At 36.8% G+C, this 23,355-nt stretch overlaps 1 protein-coding gene across 1 annotated transcript in view; it reads right to left on the bottom strand.

Moving 5' to 3' along the window:
• The window catches only part of TBC1D4 (TBC1 domain family member 4), a gene marked incomplete at its 5' end in the record, with an annotated part of 266,876 nt that overhangs the window by 17,070 nt on the left and 226,451 nt on the right, over positions 1 to 23,355 (bottom strand). The window contains 5 exons of the mRNA XM_027769743.1: positions 1,705 to 1,863; positions 3,310 to 3,312; positions 5,899 to 6,108; positions 9,433 to 9,587; positions 22,564 to 22,728. Of these exons, the coding sequence (XP_027625544.1) occupies positions 1,705 to 1,863; positions 3,310 to 3,312; positions 5,899 to 6,108; positions 9,433 to 9,587; positions 22,564 to 22,728 (692 nt within the window). The remainder of the gene's footprint in view (positions 1 to 1,704; positions 1,864 to 3,309; positions 3,313 to 5,898; positions 6,109 to 9,432; positions 9,588 to 22,563; positions 22,729 to 23,355) is intronic.

Below are 23,355 nucleotides of genomic sequence, written 5' to 3'. Positions count from 1 at the left end.
GTTAAGGTGCTAGACTCCCACATGACTGCCTGCAGTTCGAGTTCTGGATTTGGCAGCTTGAGATTCATATTGGGTGTATGTGAGGGCATGCCCAAAATCCCAGGAGAATGGAGGAGAAGGGATTGTGGAGTGACTATCTCTCCTAGGGAGTGATTTATCATTAAAGGTTTTACTGTCTGTCTGTCTGTCTGTCTGTCTCTCTCTCTCTCTCTTTCTCTCTCTCTCTGGCAAGCATATGCATCCTATGGCAAAAACCTAAAAAAAAATAAAACCTTTAAAAGTCATACTGAAGAGAAGCCAGCAGTTGGTGTAATGGCTATGTTGCTGGACTTCCATGCAGTCGACTGTGGTTCGAGTACCCGACCCAGTGGCTTAAAACTCACACCGGGCACATGCGCATGCATGCCCAAAATCCCGAGAGAATGGAGGAGAAGCGATTGTGGAGTGACTATCTCTCCTAGGGAGTGATTTATCATTATTCCTTTTACTGTCTGTCTGTCTGGCGAGTGCACACACCCTATAGCAAAACTATCTCAAAAAAATAAAAAACTCATATTAAAAATGATGTGATCTTGGGACCAGCAGTTAGCATAATGGTATGTCGCTGGACTCCCACATAGTCGACCGCGGTTCGTGTCCCGAACCCAGTGGCTTAAAACTCACACCGGGCACATGTGCATGCATGCCCAAAATCCCGAGAGGAGAATGGAGGAGAAGGGATTGCGGCGTGGCCATCCCCCCTGGGGGGTGATTTCTCACTTTCTGTCTCTCTCTGTCTGGCAAGCACACGTGCCCTACAGCAAAAAGTTCTAAAAAAAAAAAAAAAAAAAAGAATGATGTGATCTCTACCTCACACACATTCCATTAACCTCTATTTTGTATCTCAAATAATATATTCATGAAAAATCTTCAGGATTCCCAAAACTTTGAGCAAACAGATTAGGCTTATAAATGTAGCATTTTACAAAACAAAATTTACCTTAATTTAAACGTCTCTGCACAACAATTTCATACATTAAGTTTTTAAAACTAGATTAATTATGGATTTCAATGGGTATTTTGGAAATTTTATTTTACATGTAGTTTATGCAGGTCATGAAGATTTTCATTTTACTCTAATCTATCACAGAAATTGCATCTAAAATATTTGTTTTAATTTTAAATTTAAGATGTTTAAATATTTTATATGGCATGGCTGCACTAAAACAAGAAATGTAGTATGTGGCTACATAAAAGCAACTTCTCCAAAATAAATGAAGGAATGAATGGATGAAATGAAATCTGAATTACTGTTGAATCAGAATATAAATTCAAACATACAGGTGTATACACACATATATGTAAATAAATGCTTCCAACCAAATGGTGGAAATAAGTCAAGTTTGTAAGTTCAGGGCATTTTTATGGCAATAACCAGAGATTTGTACCAATGTATTCCTCCTTGATAAACAACACAGAGCTGAAAACAGCTGGTTGAGCAGGGAAGAGTGTGTAAAATGGTGTCTCCTTCCTTTTCGGGGACAATAACTTCTTTAGTACCATTTTATCAATTGAGTCACTATGTTACAGGAAGAAAAAAGTTTATTCCCTTATTTTATAAGCAAAGCATAAAGATCAAATTATGTCTTAGCTGCACAAATTAAAAAACAAAACTCTGAGGTTTTTCTTAAAACAAAACAAGATTATTGAGATGATCTCAAATACCTTCTTTAAGACAGGTATGAATATCTTCCATATCACATCTGATTTTAGCTCTGCAGTTTAACAACTTCTTATCCCAGGTTATCAAGACCTCCTTCTGACAAACACCAACTTCTTCGTAGTCTAATTTAACTTTTCTGGATTGGAGTTCATCTCTGCTTGCTAAGGAAAAAAAAAATTATGTGAGACCAATATGTTTTCAAAACATATTTCCAACATCTTATTGTACTTGTAAAATCACACCAAGTGACTTAAAAATCAACCACCAACATTTTCTCAAAAAGAGGACTTTGAAAAGAAAGTGATGCTACTTGAAAGATTCTCCAACTAGAGTCATTTTGCGTGAGAATATATGAAGAATAACTTGAAGAGGTTTTACTCTGTAGAACACATTAGTAACTGTGTTAAGCATAAACAAAAATGTTAGCTATGCTATAAAAGTCAATTTGCGTGCAAATGTGATATATTTTCTCTGAAGTAGCATCTCACATCTTTTTTTTTTCTTTTTCAGGTTTTTTACACAGGGCATGTGTGCTAGCTTGAGAGAGACAGAGAGACAGAGAGGGAGAATGAGAAATCACTCCCTAGGGGAGATAGTCATGCTGCAATCCCTTCTCTTCCCTTCTCTCAGGATCTTAGGCATGCATGCATACACACCTACTGTGTTTTTCAAGCCATAGGGTCCAGGACTCAAACCACACAGTTGGCCATGTGAGATCCAACACCCCAACCACCATGCCACCTGCTAGCCTGATAACTCACATCTTAAACATCATTAAGGTCTTAATATTTTATACCTGACATGCATGAAAACAATGCCTTGTGCTAACCTTGATTTCAGAAAAACAAGGGGGTTTTCAAAAGTTCATGGAAAAGGCATAAAATGAAACAACTATGTGTGACTTTGGAAATCTTTAGCATCAAAATAAACTTATACTTTAATTATATTTTTCAACAAGCTTTTAGATTTACCCTCATATTTGACCATTATAACCTATACATTTTTAATAACCACTTCTAGAGTAACCTATACTGCCCTTAACAATAGTAAGTTGTGTGCTCCTGTTTAAAAATCTTACAAACGAAAAGTCATTTCACTGAAGTTAATACTAATTCCACTATTTAAATAATATATAGTTCTGTCATATTTGATAGTCTAAAATATAGATTCAGTGCTCATTAAACGAAATGTTATTACTGAAGCCAGCAGGTAGTGGCACTAGAATCACACATGGCTAACCTTGGTCCAACTCCTGGACCCAGCAGCTTGAAGATCACACCGGGCACAAGAGCATGCATGCCCAAGATCCGGAAAGAAGAAGGAAAGAGATGAGACTATGGCATGGTCATTCCCCTGGGTGATCTCTCACTTTCCCTCTCTGTCTCTCTCAACGAGCACACACACTCTATGGAAAAACAAACAAACAAACAAACGAACCTATTACAAAAGTAACCACTATCTAGATTTGGACTTTATCCTGAAAAGCTGATTCCTAAAGAAGAGAAGAAAGAAAGAACAGACATGTAAGCGCATCCCTCCTCTTTACTAGGGTCACAGTGAACAGGATAATCTGTGTTCCCTCAGGCTCACAGAGCTCAACCCCTTACCTTCTGCAACACAAATCTTGGTCATGCATCCAAAGTCCTCGACAGCACAAAAAACAACAGCAGAGTGAATGTTACTCTTCATTTAGCATGTTTTAAACCATTGCAAAAGAATTGAAGCATCTTCTAATCGACTGCTGTTCAAGCAAGGTAGCAAAAAAATCCTACTTAAAAGTCCAGACTCGATCAAAAGCTAACTCCACTCTCAAATCATTCCTGCTTTTAGGTAACACCTCTCTCAAATCATTCCTGATATATACCACTAGATGGCTTTCTAGTACAGGTTAGCTTTGTTCCCCAGCATCTGCTTTCCATTTCTGTACAGTGGGAGAAAGAAGTAGGCTTAGCAAAGCTAGTCATATTAGGTTGCTGGGAAAGTCGTGACATCCTTTTCCTACGTTTTTCTATGCAAAATCCATCCTGACTTTCTCGATAACCCAATAAATACAGTCCTTTACTGAAGATTTTCTTCACGAGAAACAAAGCATATTACTTGCTCAGATTTTTTTTTTTTCATCAATCCTCTCCAAATCATTTTCATTTAAAATCATAGGCACCTACTCTGTGCCATCCACAGGCCCTGAGGATGATTATGATGGTGATTAAGAACTGTTCATATCTGCTCTCAACTAAACAAGAAGAAACGGCAAGAATTGTAATAAGTTAAGCAATGTTTTGCCTGTTCCTTTAGTACAAAAATAGATATAAAACCAATAAAGGTTTCTGAGATTATGTTCTAAATGTCACCTCCCATCTTATACTGTAATACTACATAGCATGACCTCAAGACACGTATGTATTCACTTATTTTACATTAAACACCCCATCTTCTTGTATGAACACACGGAGTTGAGATATACCCCGGTACACTGGGACAAGCTCAAGAACCATGAGGAATACAGTTGAGTTTTAGTACTAGTTCTGCCAGTATATCACTGTTTAACTTTAGATTAATTTCTTTGCTGTCCCAACCAGTCATTATCTCAGTTGTAGAATGAAGAATCTAGCTAAATAATTTCTAAGGGCGTTTCCAGTTCAATAATAAATGATTCTAAAACTATCTTTTGCTATTTAAAATAAGATATTATCTGTGCATATCCTCAAACAAAATATAATTTCATGTTTTAAGTTTCTTAAGAAAATTATGATCTTTTGTAACCTCTTTTCTAATTTATGAAATGTAACCAATTGCTAAAAAAAAAAAAAAAAAAGGTAATTTATTTCCATTTAAAATCTAAGAAAGCGCAAGTGGTTACCATTTATCACACCAAGCTATTAAATCTATGTTGATAATAAGAAACTTAATTTTTAATTAAAAAAAATTATTTCTTAAAAGTATTTAAAATTATATGTACTTTCCATTCTACTTAAAGCAATAAAAAATAAATCATGCCCTTGCAAAACAAACAAAATAAAATAAAAACTGAATTGAATAGCAGGTGTAGTAAGAGGAGTCTTCAGATAAAAAACTCAGAAATGTAAATACCTATATTAAAAAAGCTTTTAGGAGAATAACACAATAAAAGCAAGTGAGAAAAAAAAAAAACCTAAATTGTGCATTTGCCAAGAATTTTAAAAGTCAAAGGACTTACTTAAGCTAAACCATAAAATAAAAACTGAATTGAATAGCAGGTGTAGTAAGAGGAGTCTTCAGATAAAAAACTCAGAAATGTAAATACCTATATTAAAAAAGCTTTTAGGAGAATAACACAATAAAAGCAAGTGAGAAAAAAAAAAAAACCTAAATTGTGCATTTGCCAAGAATTTTAAAAGTCAAAGGACTTACTTAAGCTAAACCTTTTATTTCATAGATGTAAAAATGAGACTCTTAGGTTAAGTGATTTGCCCAAGATAATGACATCTATACACTTTTTGGATTTTTTTTATACTGTTTGGGCATCTCTTTGTGTGTGTTTTTTTTCAGTACAGGATAAATTACATCATTCTTTCAAAGGCTGAAAAACACATTCTGAAACATTCGGTATTCATAAACTTAGCAATAAAGTACCAGAAAAAGCATAATAGCTATTATAAATTCCTCACTTATAAATGTAATAATTTGAATATAATTTTTAAGTAGAAAACCTACAAAGCATTAACAGAAATAGGAACTCTGATTTAATATTATAATTATAAATAATAATTAAATAGCTCACCTGAATGCAATACAAATAGAATTTGTATCAAACAGTTTTCTCCCATTGTGAATGGATATAATTAGCCCGTAAATTGAAAATCATATTCAAAAAGAGAATTTGTTTTTTCATATTTAAAGGCTTTTTTTTTAAGTAATGCACAATATTAAGCTTTTAGTGACATCAAAAACATTGATCTTATATTATCTACACTCTGTACTGTCCAAATATACTCTAAGGGCTTCTGATATTTTAAATCTATTTTTTTAAAATGCAAATATCTTAATCTGAACTTTCCCATGTCACAACCACCACATCAAAAAGAAATGAAAAATTATAATCAGCAGATACTCTATTAGTGTATATATAGAGAATCATCCAGCAATGACTGTCAGCGTGTGTATTTAACCCAACCCTTATTAATATCATATTATTTAGCCCTGGTGGAATAGCTAACCTTCCAGTTTCTGGTTTTCTTTTTCCATTCGAAGCAACAAGATTTGTTGGTGTATAGCTTTTCTCCACAAGCTCCTTAGCTCTTTCGATTTCTTTTTTTCTTCAACCTTCTCATGGTCATCATCACCAGACAGGAATATGACCATAGGCTCCTCTTCCATGGTCGGCGTGAGAGGGGACAGTGGTAATAGCTCATTCCTGTCCAGTCCATCTGCAGAGAAGAACACAGTGAGAGGCATTCCTCAGGAGCAGCCCAGACTACACCAGTGTTCTCTAGAGTCGGCACTCCCTCATTTTCTTTTCCATATTTAAAGGTTTTCAAAAAAACACTTTCCCAGTAACGATTAGCTTCTGTGAGTAATGATTTAAGTACATTCACTGGACTGAATTCCCCTTCCAGATTTCCCTCTTGTAGGGAAGCAAAAGCATGTCATTTCACCACTTCTTCTTTCTATACACAGAAGACCTATAAGATAGGTGCTCCAAAGTGAGCTGGCCTTTCCCCAAAGTCCGATACTTCTGCAATTTATTTGTGTGTAGTCTCTCGCTGTACAAAATGAGAAGATGAAGTGGGTGGGCACCAGTGATCTCCTAAGGTCTGCACAGATGATCAGAATCCTCTCAGAGGGAAACAAAAGCATGTCATTTCACCACTTCTTCTTTCTATACACAGAAGACCTATAAGATAGGTGCTCCAAAGTGAGCTGGCCTTTCCCCAAAGTCCGATACTTCTGCAATTTATTTGTGTGTAGTCTCTCGCTGTACAAAATGAGAAGATGAAGTGGGTGGGCACCAGTGATCTCCTAAGGTCTGCACAGATGATCAGAATCCTCTCAGAGATCAGCACCTGAGCAGCACAGGACCTTCACTGGCCGAGCATCACAGCCTCTCTGCTCTTGCCTCTCGCAACTCCTCAATCTCCTAAAACTCCTCCTCTCCCTCCATTTCAAGCCATCCGTCACATTACTGCAATTACGTCCTACTATCACGCACAATCACCTCTCTTAAAATACTCCAGGCCAGCCCTGGAGTCTAGAAGTTAAGGGAACCATATTCCACATGGCCAACTATGGCTCAAATCCTGGCCCTGGTGGCTTGAAAATCACAGTAGGTACATGTGTGTGTTTGTGCCCAAAATCCCCATAGGATGGAGAAATGGTGAAGGGACTGCAGTGTGACACGTGCCACTGAGGGATGCTTTCTCCCTCTCCTTTCTTCCTCTGTCTCTGTCTCTCTTTGGAAAGTGCACATACTTTCTAGCAATTAAAAAATAAATAAATAAAACTAAACATTTCAATGATTGCTTACATCCCAAAGAACAAAATCCAAACTACTTATAATAGTACATATGAAGGAATCTTCAAAAAGTTCAAGAAAAATGTGTATTGTGCAAAAAACTATACATGGATTGCAAAATATTTTGCACCAAAATAAACTTGTACTTTGATCCCATTTTTCCACAAACACAATGAAGTCCACTCACACATCCCTTGAGCCTGTGGCCTTACGTACCCATTCAGCGTCATGTCTCAATTTCCCATCCTATGCATCCATCATGCTAAATGTCTCATGATTCTCTCATCTGAAAACATCTCACAAATGACTCTAGGACTTTGCTATTCCCTCTGAAACATACTCTCTCAGCAACAGGTTTAAATAAATATCTAATTTTGCTTTTCCTTTTTTATTTTTTGACATATTTTTGCTATAGGGCATGTGTGCTTGCTGGAGAAACAGAAAGCAGAAAATCGCACCCCAGAGGGAAAGTTCACTCTGCAACCCCTTCTCCTGCATTCTCCTCTCAGGAGTTTGGTCACACACACATATGCATCCAGTATGAGTTGAAAGCTGCTGGGTCCGGGACTCAAACCCTAGCTGACTGTATGGGAGTCTAGCGCCTCAACCACTACATTACCTGCTGGTCCCCATCTAATTTTTCTGCGAAGCTTTCTCTGGCCACTGAGAATCTGATTTCATCTTTAATAATGTCAATTGTTTATATACATACATATATATATATATATTCCTTGACCTTTATCTTTATTACTTATTTCCTTTACTCTGTGGCTCTTTTTTAGCTTCTTGAGCTGAAAATTTACTTCACTACAATTAAGCTTTGGCCTCCTTGGTTTGTTTGTTTGTTTCCAAAGAAACATTTATTTATTTTTATTTGTTGTTGTTATTATTTTTTAATTTGACCAGAGAGAGACAGTGAGATAGAAAGAGAAAGTAAAAAAGCAGACTGCCAAATCCAGGACTCGAACTGCAATTGGCCATGTGAAAGTCCAGCGCCTTAATCACCATGCCACCTCCCGGCCCCTGGCCTCTTTAGTTTTAGATGAATATATTCATGGAAATCAATCGTCCTCCAAATTCACACAATTTTGACATAGGGCTCTGTTCATCTCATTTTCTCCCTTCCAGTTTCTAACTGTTCAGTTTTCAATTCCCAAACAGAAATTTTCCAGTTGTCTTTTAATCCTTTCTTTCTTTTGGTACTGTGGTCAGAGATACATTAGTATAAATGATCATGGTTGTCTGGGATTTATTTCCAACTCTCAGTGGCCAAGCACATAATTAAGTTCTATGAATGTGCCAAGTATACTAAAAATGAATGAGCTTTCTTTATAGAGGGCAAAGGTCTGTATAAATATTAGATGAAGCTTATGCACTTGTGTTACTTTAATTTCCTCTATATTTAAAGTTTCAGAGAGAAATATGCTAAAATCCTTTACAGGAGCTACTTCTTTATTTCTCTCCAAAATTCTAAGTGCTATTTTCTAGCTCTCAAGAATATGTAATTATATGTGTTCTCATTATTGTTGTATCTTTTTGTTGACCCTTATCTTTACTTTGCCCTTTGGGGCATTTTTGTTTTAATTTCTTTACAAGGTCTAAGGTAGAGCCATAGTCTCTTTTGGTTGCTGTCTGCCTGGTGTACTGTATCCATTTCTTTAATTGTTCAACACTTCTATGTCACTTAATTTTATGTGTGATTCTTGCAAAAGACTAGGCTGCAGGGCCAGATGGTGATGCAATGGTAAAACACAATGCTCTGCAAAGCTGACCCACGTGGGCTGGTTCCAGGTGTGCATCCAGAGACCTCCCTGAGCATGTGTGTGCCCTGATCTGGGACTGCCCGAGACGGGATGGATCATGATGTCAAGGCCCTGGTGAGGGTGTTTCTCTTTCTGTCTCAGGGAAGAAAAAAATGAACTTAAGAGATCAAAAGCTGCTCTTTTAATAAAAAGATCTTTTACTTCTTTTCTAGCATTACCATAATTCCCCATGCATGTGAAGTAAGTCTAAATGCAAGTTTGGAAAGCTCGTCACTTCTTCATTCATTCAATAAGCAGGTCCTGGATGTCTAATGCATTCTAACAATACTGACAAGTAAACCATTATATCAGATACAGAAAGAGAAGTTATTCTCCACCGTAATAACTTAAATCTTTTTAGACACAAAGCATTTGCATCCCATTCCCAAATGGACAGCACTCCTAAGGAGTAACCCTTTAGCCGGCAGGACACGGACCCTGCTGCATTGCCGAGGATTTGTTCATGGGAGAAGCAACCCTGAGGAAGATGCGCTGCCTCCAGGAGATTCGGCGAGGAGTGACAGGGGTTCCTCCAGCATTTAGGGACTCGTTGCTGCAGGTAGATGAGGTCCTTTTTCTCCCTTCTCCATCACTGTAGAAAGCAAACAAACACATAAGGAGGAATGCAAAACACAGCACTTCACAATGAAATGGTAGCACAAGCCATTCACAAGCTCCGCCATGGCAAGCAAAGCCACAGGCAAAGTGGAGCAATCGTCACAGGGCACATCGCTCACCCCAGCCACCACATCCTTGGAGCACTGCAATCCAGGCCACAGCCCAGTCATGAAAAGCTCTGTTTCTACTCATTTCCTCAACAGTCAACCAACCAGTCCTAGTTCTAATCTGAGGCCTAGAAGTACTCACAGAGGAGAGACTGCTTAAGTAATGAAAGAGTTTTTTCTGTGCTAAAGAAATGAAACTAATAGTGTATTTGAAACAGCGTAAATACCCCATAAAAGGCTCATAAAGAGCTTTTCTTATAGCCATTATAGAATGGGCTGACAAAGATATGAGTAGCTTCCAATTGTCTATGCTCAGGTCTATTTCCATATAGATGGCTGCCAATAGCTAGATCATGACAGAAAACAACCCAAGTATAGGCAAAACGGTCAACCTTGAGATTATCATTAGGTGGTATATTAAGAAAAAAAAGAAAAACAATGGTGTCAAATAACAGTGGATAGGCTAAATTTTTAAATATTAACCAGATTTCTTTATAGCAGGACTTTGTAGGGACTGTTAATATGCAGCATACATCGTGACTCTCCAAGAGGGAAACAGTATCTAGAGATCTCCTAACGTATTTATATCAATTGACCCCAGAATCACCTCCCCTCAACTTTCGGCAGATTGGGGCTGTCATGCCATTCTACATTAGAACTTTGTGAAACTCCCCTGTGGAAACACCGATGTGCTCTAAGAATTTCATTTCCCAGGAAGGACCACTCTGGGTAAAGCTAGGACTGTCTACGGTCAAAGTAACTCAAAGTTACACGAGACCAACTATGTTTGCAGCTCGAAGACCATGTAATAGTGGTTGCTATGAGTGGTAGAAATATTTTAGTTTTTAAAGTTTCACAGGCATTGAGCATTCCTGAGAAAATGACTAAGGTACCAATATTTACAAGCCCTCATAGCAAAAAAAAAGTGCAGCCAAAGAACTTGTGATGAAATCAGAAATTCAGTACTTAGGTCAGAAATGAAACTCACCTAGAAAAGCCACAGACCTTTCAGAGACTCAAGAGGACGACAACAGCACTGAGGCAGTTAGCAGTGAGGAAAGCAATTCAGTATCTCCCTGTCATGTTTTTATTCTGTGTATCCATATTCACAGTGTCAGGCAATTCAGTTGTTTCTAATCTAGATCGATCTTCCTAGGCATATTACTTCCAGGTTGGATAAACTAGAGACTCAAGAGGACGACAACAGCACTGAGGCAGTTAGCAGTGAGGAAAGCAATTCAGTATCTCCCTGTCATGTTTTTATTCTGTGTATCCATATTCAGTGTCAGGCAATTCAGTTGTTTCTAATCTAGATCGATCTTCCTAGGCATATTACTTCCAGGTTGGATAAACTGAGGTTAAGAAAAGGATATACTTTGAGCTGCCATGCAGCTAAGAAGTGCCATGATGCATTACGATACTTCAGAAAGTAGCAGAAACACGTCTCAATACAGCCCAACCCCCTTTGCTATGTACTCAGGATAATATTACAAGCCTAATGTGTGGCCACTGCTCAAAACTCCCTGAAGTATCAAGTAAATATATTCATCTTTACTTCCTCTTTGGAAATGGTTAATTCAAGTACTTTCCTTTTAGAAACCGTGATTCAAATATTCTGTGTGGGGGCCATCGGGGGACATGGTGGTTAAGGTGTAGGACACCCACATAGCCAATGGCGGTTAGAGTCCCAGACGTGGCCAGCTTGTTTTCTCACTCACTTCCCCCACCCCCTACGTCTCTCTCTGGTAAGTGCACATGCCCTATAGCAAATGAAACAGTAATAATAATAAACAAATAAAATTAAATAATTATTTAAAATGTTAAAAAAAATGTTTCTCTATATAATAGCTACATCGTGGTAACTACTATTGATGTACTCTCGTCTGTGTTTTTGCAACGCTATCTCACTGGCAGTTATTACTAAATGCCCAGTTCCTGGGTATATCACTAGCTTCTAGTGTAGTAATGGGCAAATACCAAGTGCTTAACAAATATCCATTGAACAAATTAGTATTTTATTAGGCCAAAGAAAGATGAACTGGGAAGGTTAAGAAAAATGGACACCAAAAAATAAAGGCTAGACTAACAAGTCAGGAGTTAAAAAAAAAAGATCCACCTTCTTAAATTCCTTTATTGGTCATCACTACTTGAAGTCCATCTGGGAGAGAAAGTTTTAACAACGGCTTCCCAAAGCCATGACTGATTCGTTGAAGGCACTGGTAGGTACCAACAACGACAATACTATCGATGATCAACAAATAGCACCCCTTTTTTCTAGTAAGTATTGTTCTTGCCTACATAAAGACATTTAATTTACAATTTAAGCTTTGAAAGTTAAGTGAAACACAAGGTAAAAGCACCTGCTTCAATGCCCCAGGATGTAAATGTTCAACAAATATTAGTTTCTTTTGAAATGTTAATAACTGGAACAAAATTTAAAAAAAGAATAAACTAAACCAAAGCACTCTGCCATGTTTTACATTTTAATGCTGGAATTAAAACTTTTTAAAATTACCATTCCACTCACTGTTAATGGCAAACGAAGTGTTTAGAAAGTACTAAAATAAAACTGAGTAGTACTGTATCAGTTTCATTATTGTCTATGCAAGATAAGCTTTTGTAGGCAGGTAAAAATCTTTGTGTTAGCCAACTAATACATATGAATGTCTAACCTCATCTTTGTGTTAGCCAACTAATACATATGAATATCTAACATAAAAACATTTACCCCTGTAACACTTAAAAATTTTAACCCTGTACTCTAAATAAATGGCCAAATGACAAGTTTTCCTCCCCTCTCTGCAATTTAGTGACAGGTAAGACCCAAAAATTAGTAGTCAATATACGAAGTAATAGAGTGAAAGGAAGAACTTACATAATAGACCACTGACCCTTTATCTTGCACTAAAAAGCAACCTCCTGAAAAAGCAGTTTGGTTGCTGAGATAAGGCAAAAGCTGCCCTGCTTCACCAAATGAGAAGATATGTATTCAGAAGTAGGGTTCTGGTTAAAGCCACAGCAGTCCGTGTGGGTATGCAACTTACAGCTGTTTATTGTTTGATTTCTACTTACTGGCTTGTCAGGAAAGTCAAGACACATTTTTGCATAGAAAAACATGTCATGCCTTTCCTGATAACCTAACAGTTCTCAATTTGGCATCCTTAAGGTGGTCATTTCAAAAATCAAAACCATATGAAACTACTCACCAACATTCCTATATCCTGACTTGGAAACTACAAGAGGGTGGGGGGAGGTCCTTCTTTCTTTTTTGTATAAACCTTTTTTTTTTTGGCCAGAGGCAAGTGTGCTACCAGAGAAAGAGGGAGAAAGCACTTCCCCAATGGGGCGTGGTCCCGCCGTAACCCCTTCTCTTCCACTTCTCCCTCCTACTCTGATTTCTGCATGCACACGAGTCCAGTGCGGCTGTGTCAAGCCATGGGGACAGGGAGACCCTGGGATTCAAAATGCAGTCATTCAGGTGGGATCTGGCTCCCTTAACCGCTAGGTGATAGGGCAGACACAAGTTTTTAAATTGTTTTTATTACAACATTAGTTTTCACTTTAGCTTTTCCTTTAATAAAACTTAGTACACATTTTATAGATATGAATTAGTTTCATCCTCACCACACCCTTACAGAGAGGGCAGAGAGGTGTAATACTATTCCCATTTTTAATAAGAAAACTGAGGTAGAAAGAGGTGAATTAACTTACAGTCATAGAGACTCTAAGTGAAGGAGTTAGGATTCATGAACAGGCAGTTGAGAATCCAGACACCTAACCGAGGCAGTCTAAGCTTATTGTGCCAAAGTAAATATCTGCATTAGTCTCAGCAAAGCTCCATAGGACCAAAAAGCAAAAATTCAGGACCCCTAGGGTCCTCTGTATTTCTACTGTAAAAAACCATTCTCTATGGAACCAGCAGTTAGCGTAATGGCTATGTCACTGGACTCCCACGTAGTCGACTGTGGTTCAAGTCCTGGACCCGGTGACTTAAACTCACACCAGTGCGTGTGTGTGCATGCCCAAGATCCCAAGAGAATGGAGGAGAAGGGATTGCAGCATGGCCATCCCTCCCTGGGGGGTGATCTCTCGCTTTCTGTCTCTCTGTCTCTTTCTGTGTGGCTGGCGAGCGCACGCGCCTATAGCAAAAACCTCTCCAAAAAAAAGAAAATAGGGACCAGCAGTTAGCATAATGGCTATGTCGCTGGACTCCTACGTAGTCCACCACGGTTCGAGTCCTGGACCCGGTGGCCTAAACTCAAGCCAGGTGCGTGTGTGTATGTGCCCAAGATCCCGAGAGGAGAATGGAGGAGAAGGGATTGCGGCATGGCCATCCCCCCTGGGGGGTGATTTCTCACTTTCTGTCTCTCCGTCTCTGTCTGGCGAGCGCATGTGCCCTACAGCAAAAACCTCTCAAAAAAAAAAAAATCATTCTCTAATTAATGTTAAGCCTCTTGGTCAAGTTGCTCTCTTTCTACTTTTCAACGGAATAATTTATTTCAGCAGAGAAATAACTTGAGGGTTCTATTAAGTGTTCCACTTACATAAATGTCTAACTTCATTGCTTTGAAACACTTGCAATCCAAAATGTATATATTTTTAAATTTCAAATGGAAAAACCAAATAAAAAACATCTTAATATGGTAGAATATACAATCACTTTTATATTTTTAAAATAATAAAACATATTATAACCACTTTCTGATTTTTCCATAGAATCTGTTTCCTCTTTAGGAATATAAACCAAGAAATACAGTCAGAAAAAAAAATTCTGCACCATAATTAGTCTGAAATTTCTTTAGTTAAAAATAAATAATTAGGGGTCCAGCCCCATGGCTAGTGGTTAAGGAAGCTAGATCTTACATGGCAGACAACAGTTCAAGTCCTGGCCCCAACAGCTTGAAACATGCCAGATATATGTGTGTGTATATCCAAAATCCCAACAGGACAGAGAAGTGGCAGAGAGAAATTGTAAAGTGACCATGCCCCACTGGGGGTGGGGTGTGTGTGCTTTCTCTCTCTGTCTCAATGTCTCTCTCTGGTGAGTACACATGTACTCTCGCAATTAAAAGAAAGAAACAGGTTGGAACGAAGTACAACTTAGAGAATGCCCACCCATTTTTGTACTTGTGTATTCTACATATACTCCTTATTACCATTTACTAATTAATCAAAAACCACAATCTGTGAAATAAATGAGGTCTCCAAAGGACAGAAAATATCTCATCTTGTGCGTACCACCATGTAGGCTGAGAGAGCTATTTCCAAGTCTTCTGAAAACAACATTGATCGAAAACTAAGGATCTAATGTGAACCTCCCTAAAACCTCAAGGTAATTTAAAATATAACCTTGAAAAAACAGTTTCAGGCTTCGCCACAAAATTACTAAGTTAACACTATACTTATATTAATGCAGAATTGTAAATGCATACTTGCCTACTATTTCAATAAGAATTAATTTATTGGCTATTCTACAGAATGAACATATTCTAATGATACAGAGACTCAGATTTACGAAGGATGAAGTCATGTTTTATTTTCTGCCAGGGCAACAAGGATATACTCTGCACAAAGGTAAACTCTTCTGCCAGGACTTTTTTTTTTTTTTTAAAGTGTTGTTGTGCTAAGTAAGCAGCAAACTGCCTCCCACTCCCAACCTTACCACCCAACGAAAACCACTACCACCTTAAAATCCAAATTATTGACTACATACTGACTCAAGCTATATCTAAATTGCAACTCAAGATAAATAACAAAATTTGACTAACGTGATGGCAACTACTTAACAAAAAGTTGAAAGAGATTCTCTTTATAAAGACTTTAAGCCAGGCTGAGTAGAACAACAATATGATGAAACTAGTTTTTTGGGGTTTTTTTGTTTGTTTGTTTTTTCCCCAAAAGAATCCACAGTACTGAGCGCATGTGCCCTACAGCAAAAACCTCTCAAAAAAAAAAAAATCATTCTCTAATTAATGTTAAGCCTCTTGGTCAAGTTGCTCTCTTTCTACTTTTCAACGGAATAATTTATTTCAGCAGAGAAATAACTTGAGGGTTCTATTAAGTGTTCCACTTACATAAATGTCTAACTTCATTGCTTTGAAACACTTGCAATCCAAAATGTATATATTTTTAAATTTCAAATGGAAAAACCAAATAAAAAACATCTTAATATGGTAGAATATACAATCACTTTTATATTTTTAAAATAATAAAACATATTATAACCACTTTCTGATTTTTCCATAGAATCTGTTTCCTCTTTAGGAATATAAACCAAGAAATACAGTCAGAAAAAAAAATTCTGCACCATAATTAGTCTGAAATTTCTTTAGTTAAAAATAAATAATTAGGGGTCCAGCCCCATGGCTAGTGGTTAAGGAAGCTAGATCTTACATGGCAGACAACAGTTCAAGTCCTGGCCCCAACAGCTTGAAACATGCCAGATATATGTGTGTGTATATCCAAAATCCCAACAGGACAGAGAAGTGGCAGAGAGAAATTGTAAAGTGACCATGCCCCACTGGGGGTGGGGTGTGTGTGCTTTCTCTCTCTGTCTCAATGTCTCTCTCTGGTGAGTACACATGTACTCTCGCAATTAAAAGAAAGAAACAGGTTGGAACGAAGTACAACTTAGAGAATGCCCACCCATTTTTGTACTTGTGTATTCTACATATACTCCTTATTACCATTTACTAATTAATCAAAAACCACAATCTGTGAAATAAATGAGGTCTCCAAAGGACAGAAAATATCTCATCTTGTGCGTACCACCATGTAGGCTGAGAGAGCTATTTCCAAGTCTTCTGAAAACAACATTGATCGAAAACTAAGGATCTAATGTGAACCTCCCTAAAACCTCAAGGTAATTTAAAATATAACCTTGAAAAAACAGTTTCAGGCTTCGCCACAAAATTACTAAGTTAACACTATACTTATATTAATGCAGAATTGTAAATGCATACTTGCCTACTATTTCAATAAGAATTAATTTATTGGCTATTCTACAGAATGAACATATTCTAATGATACAGAGACTCAGATTTACGAAGGATGAAGTCATGTTTTATTTTCTGCCAGGGCAACAAGGATATACTCTGCACAAAGGTAAACTCTTCTGCCAGGACTTTTTTTTTTTTTTTAAAGTGTTGTTTTGCTAAGTAAGCAGCAAACTGCCTCCCACTCCCAACCTTACCACCCAACGAAAACCACTACCACCTTAAAATCCAAATTATTGACTACATACTGACTCAAGCTATATCTAAATTGCAACTCAAGATAAATAACAAAATTTGACTAACGTGATGGCAACTACTTAACAAAAAGTTGAAAGAGATTCTCTTTATAAAGACTTTAAGCCAGGCTGAGTAGAACAACAATATGATGAAACTAGTTTTTTGGGGTTTTTTTGTTTGTTTGTTTTTTCCCCAAAAGAATCCACAGTACTATTAAGTTACAATTGTATCAGGTGCACCAACAGTTTATGTAACCTCTGGTTTTCAACTGGATACGTATGTGACACTCTATGGAAGATTTTCACTAATTAAATAACTATGCCAGTGGAAATCAATATATCATATCTGAGCTATGAATCAAAAGAGGTAAATCAGTCAACGGAACAATGTGTAAAAAAAAGAGTGAGAAGAGAACAAAGCACTTTAGTTCGTAAACTCTACGCACTGAATGCAGATTAAAAAAAAAGTTTTGTTGATCAGAATTTAAAATATCTCTGGGTGACTCACATGTTTATTCACATCTGTATAACTGAAGATTAAAAAATGACATTAAGCAAAATATAAAATCTCTCTAGAGTTCATTCAGTTTAACCATGTGTATAGAAATTATAAGTCTAATGACCTCTAAAGTGAGAAATAGATATAATTCCTAATTCTACATCAGAAGTAGAACCTATAAAGGTATAAAGCAAAACTAGCATTTCTTTCAGGCTTTTAAAAATAAAGCATTTTTTAAATGGTCATGTACTTCATCACAATAGAAGTGTAGGTCAAAGGTTCAAAAAACGTCACTATTTCATCAATGTGGCCAAAATAATTTCTGGAGGACTTTTTACTCCTTTTCCTTCCAGTCCAGTCTTTAATCCCGGGTTTTCACTCTAGCTACTAGAAATCTAAATGTTAGTGGCCCTAAATAGGAAGATGGGCATGTATGTTTGAATGCGTGTGTGTTTTTTTGTTTTTTGTTTTTTGAGAGGTTTTTGCTATAGGGCGCATGCTCGCCAGACAGAGAGAGACAGAGAGACAGAAAGCGAGAAATCATCCCCCAGGGGGGATGGCGACGCTGCAATCCCTTCCTTTCCAACCTCCTCTCGGGATCTTGGGCAGGCACGCACACACACCTGGCGTGAGTTTAAGCCACCGGGTCCGGGACTCAAACCACTGTCGACTACATGGGAGTCCAGCAACATAGCCATTACACTAACTGCTGGTCCCAAGTTTGTCAGAGGAACAGGTGTGGGAGTTGGAACAAAGAGGGAGGATAGCCATTTCAGATAAATTATTCAGCAGCAATTCTGGATGTGAACCACAAAACACATGTGAGTCAGGAAGAAATGTCATCACAGACGTGGTCAGACTTCCACAATAAGGAACTAGGTGCTTTCCTGTGTCCACACAAGCAGGAGATCTGCTGGGCTTTCACAGTGTCTCGAAGAGAGCAATGTGACAGGAATCAAGAGGAAGAGAAACAGGTTAATAATCCTCTTCAGGTGAAACACACATTCTATTTTACGTATCTTGTAGGGTCCTCATTTCTGCATTATTTTGGGAGTTGGAATAAACTCCTCAGATATAAATACACATGTATTTCCCTACTAGCAAATTCACTTCTATTCATTGAAAATACCATTAGGCTTCAACTGAAGGCCACAATGCAGCTGTAAGTAAATTACCAGATGGAATAGAGTAGAAACAGGATTTCTTTTTGTAATTAACATTTTATATGGTTATCTGCGAACTTTGATTACACCAGGGGTCACATTTTCCCTACTACATAGATTTCAGAGCACCACAATGATGGCATGCATTAAGAACATAACCAAAACCACTTTTCATAATGGTGATATTCAGCTGAAAGAATCAGTAAATATTTAGACTTTAATCACCTTGATTCTGAAGCAGAGTCCTGTCTAGTACAACAGGAAAACAAGGAATGGCATTAGCACATACACAGATATATATCCCAAATCAGGATTCAGATTTATTCTCATAAATCATCAATAAATAACACATAAGGCTATTTTGATAGGGACCATAATGGATAATTACACTACATTTATCAGCGACTGTAAGAGAACTATATAACCAAAGTTGCATCATAAAGTATTTCATCAGCAAAAGTTTTATCTTCCCATTGAAAACCTTTGTGAGTAGAAATAATAGCTATCATTTACTTTTGACTGAAGAACTTCAAAACAAGTAATTTTTAAAATATGAGCTTAAAACATGAGGTAACTATAAAGACTATAGATAGAATATATCTGATAAATAAATATTACAAAAATATACAAAATCACTATACACAACTATCATTTAACTACTAAACATGAAATTTTTAAAATTTAATTTGAAGTAAGGTAAAATGAAAAATACAATTATTCCTTTTTCTTTATCATCTCAATGCTGTGCAAATAAACCTACTAACCAACAAACCATAATGTTATCAATAGAAAGATCTCGTCTCCTTTTTCTTAAACTGCTTAAAAGCAGTAACTTAACACATTTTTGATAATTCAGGACAGTGGTCCTGGAGAAGGACACTTAATCTGAATTTCAAATTTCAAATTAAAGGACCAACAGATGGTGTAATGGTTACATTGCTGGACTCCCATGTAATGGACCATAGTTCAAGTCCTGGACCCAGTGGCTCAAAACTCACACTGGGCATGTGTGCATGCATGCCCAAGATCCCAAGAGGAGAATGGAAGAGAAGAGATTGCAGCATAGCCATCCTTCTGGGGGAGTGATTTCTCGCTTTCTGTCTCTCTGCCTCTGTCTGTAGTGAATGCACACAACCTACAGCAAAAAAAAAAAAAAAAAAAAAATCTCTACCAAAAAAAAAATTTCAAATTAATGTTTTTTAAAAACTAATAGCATTATTAGCCTACAACCTATCTACCCTATTCTCCACTTGACTATACAGATCTAGAGATCCATTTTATACCACTAATAAGATATTAGGTATGCAAGTGATGAGAAAATTATAATTAATAGTATTATGAACCTCTTCCCTTCATATTCTGAAGAGGTCCACATTGGTAACTGTGTGTCCATGATATTCTCTCTAAAATAACGGGTAAGAATGACAGCTGTAGGGTTCAGAAACCACTGGATTAAAACCATGCTATTGAATATCCTTGTTCTTAGGAAATACATCCTAAAATATTAAGAGTAAAGGTACATAACACACACGAGCTCTTCATAAATAGCTTGGATAAATATGTATGTACACATATGTATGTATGTATATATATCTAAATGGACAAAGATGATGATAAAGCAAAATGTTGAAAATGAATTAATCTGGATAAAAAGTTAAATGGAGTTCTCTGTAAAATTTTTGTAACTTTAAAAAAAATTCAAACTCCCATGTAGTCGACCGTGGTTTGAGTCCCGCACTCGGTGGCTTAAACTCACGTCAGGCACATGTGTGTGTGTGTGTGCCCAAGATCCTGAGGAGAGAATGGAGGAGAAGGGATTGTGGTGTGGCCATTCCCCTGGGGGGTGATTTCTCACTTTCTGTCTCTCTGTCTCTCTCTGTCTTTCTGGCAAGTGCACGCGCCCTATAGCAAAATCCTCTTCCCCCGACCCCCTGAAAAAGAGATGACTATGTAGGAAATCCTGAAAGCAAATGAACAACCTATATTAAACAGTATAAACATTCTTTAAAAAAGAAGTCTCTAAGGACCAGCAAATGAAGTCATGGTTACGTTCACTAGACTCGCACATAGTCGACCATGGTTCAAGTCATGGACCTGGTGGCTTAAAACTCATGCCAAGCACGTGTGTGTGCATGCCCAAAATCCCGAGAGGAGAATGGAGGAGAAGGGATTGCGGCGTGACCATCCCCCCTGGGGAGTGATTTCTCGCTTTCTGTCTCTCTATCTCTGTCTTTCCAGCAAGTGCACAAGCTCTATAGCAAAAATCTCTCCAAAAAAAGGTACCTGCTATTGTACTCTACATCCTACTCACAGGTAACCTTTGACCTTCTTAACCTTTGACCATCACTTTTAGACATAATTCTGTTTGCAGTAGGAAATGATTCTCCATATGCTCACTTTAATTAAAATAACAATAGCAAATTGCAAACAGCTTTGACTGAAACTGTTCTATTCCTATTAGTGGGCAGTATGTAAGGTAAATTGACATTTATATATTTATACATTCCTGGTTCTCTAAATTTATTACATATTCCAAACATATATTATTTTATGGCTAACTTCCTTTAAAACTTCTCCCATACAGTTGTCTATAAAAATTCTTTAAGATAAATTCTTCATTTACTTCTTTATTATAAATCAAATTCACTGATTAAACATGACTTTGTACTAATTCAGAGGAAAATTCAGATTCAAAGGTATAAAGGTATATTAATCCAATATTAATTATCTTTCTTGGAGTAGAAAAAAATGGGCAAACTTGTATAAAAGGTACTCAGAGATAATTCAAGGATTAGTCTAATTTAGCTGAGGGTTACCAAGTCATATGCTAACTTTAAGAATTTCCTAGGTCTAAAAGAAAACAGGCTAAAACAATATCCAAGAAGTTTCTGGTGGCACATGGGATGGTTGATAGTGTGAATTCTTTTCCTTGATTCCAAGAAATGCCAATTATCAAACAACTAGAAACAATATAAATATTTACCAGCAAGAGAGTGAATAAACTATGGAATATTAAATGGAATACTATACAGCAATAAAAATGAATTAACCAAGCTATTCACAAAAACAGGAATGAATCTCACAAACTTCTAACAAACCCTTTTAGACGAGTTCCTAACTTAGCTTACCACTTTCCAGAGGCTTCCAAGACCCCACTAAGAATATGAATGATCAATGTAATTTCATGCATAATTTCAAGTTAAAAGAGACAAATCTTTAAAAAACACTACATCTAATTTTTGTGCAGCAAAAAGAACAAGATGTAATAGACTATAATTTTCCATACTGGGGACAAACACAAAACCAAATGGAATGGCTTACGAGACTCAAGCCATTCCTCAGGCTCCCTAAAAGTTGCTACCAACATGATCCTGTGCCCATTATGTGACTTACAATGAGATTCAGGAAGAAAAAAGTCTATCATTAAGTATATATACTCTATGAACTTAAAAATAAATATATATTGTATCGATCACTTTAGTACAGTTGTTTCAATCAGTGGCTTTTGGAGTTTATAAAATATGTCCAGAGAGACTAAGGGAAAAATAAAGCACAGTCAGAGAAGGTTTGCTTAGTAGAGTTAGCACCAGGTCTTCTTCCAAACAATACACAGCTTAGACTCTGGAGTCTGAGGCAAAGAAACACACACATAATATCTATCTATCTATCTATCTATCTATATATATCTCTATATATAGATAGATATATATTATATATATATAATTTGAAAAGATAATCATGTCATCAAAAACCTCTGCAACCACTGGATTAGAAACGTTTTCTTAATAATATTAACTGGAATTGAAACCAATCTATTAGAAATAGATTAGAACAAGCACAGCACAGAGATGCATAAAGATCACTCTCAAATTAATCAGCCACTTTTTAGTAATATATCAGTATATCACTGCAGAAAATTTTGCTTTGCAAACAGAGGACACTGATCTCACCTGATTTCATTTTCATACTGTGGGGACAGTCTACCTGAATTCTGGTAAAAGCTTTTCAGGAAAGAGGGGGCAGTGAAGGAAGGGGCAGACAAGGAAGTGTGAAGACTTGGAAGACTGGAGGAAGAATTACTCTCCTTGTGAATACGTCGAGCTGATGGAAGAATGCTGAGTACAGAAAATACAGCAAGTTTGTCTCAATGTATATTTCAGCAAAATCTTCACTTACTATGAAAAAGCATATTAACAGGTTCTTGCTAGTCATTTAATCTTTCCTTTAAAGGTGCAGGGATGGATCTTACATGGTGAACAACAGAAAAAGAGAGAGAGAGAGAGAGAAGGAGAAAAAGCATGCATTTCTCTATTTAGATGACAATGAGCTCATTCCACACTTTCACAAACTGAATTTATCTATGCAGTATATCTAATCATCTGTGTTTGTTGCTAAAAAATCTTAACAATTTTAGTACAAAAAGTGTTTGTTTTTACATGCAAAATTTACTTCAAAGGAATAAAGTAGGAAAGCACAAATAATTACAGGAAATAAGTTCCAGAAGGAAAAACTGATTATCAGTAGTTCAAAGACTTTAACTATTTTAAAGTTATAAACTCTTCGAAATATTTCAGAACAACATGTTTGGTCACTGGAATGCATCATAATACCTTTGACCTAACAAATATTAAAGTCCAAATTCTTTTCTGAAGCCTGGAGAATGTGCCATTATGGTTTTATCAAAAGTCTTGTCTTCCAATCTTCCACAGAGAGCTTGTTTTTGTTTCCCAAGATTCTTTCCC

The sequence above is a fragment of the Tupaia chinensis genome, unplaced genomic scaffold (genome assembly GCF_000334495.1).
Source record: "Tupaia chinensis unplaced genomic scaffold, TupChi_1.0 Scaffold000013_1, whole genome shotgun sequence".
Classification (NCBI taxonomy): domain Eukaryota; kingdom Metazoa; phylum Chordata; class Mammalia; order Scandentia; family Tupaiidae; genus Tupaia; species Tupaia belangeri.
This window is presented reverse-complemented; position numbering and strand designations above follow the sequence as displayed.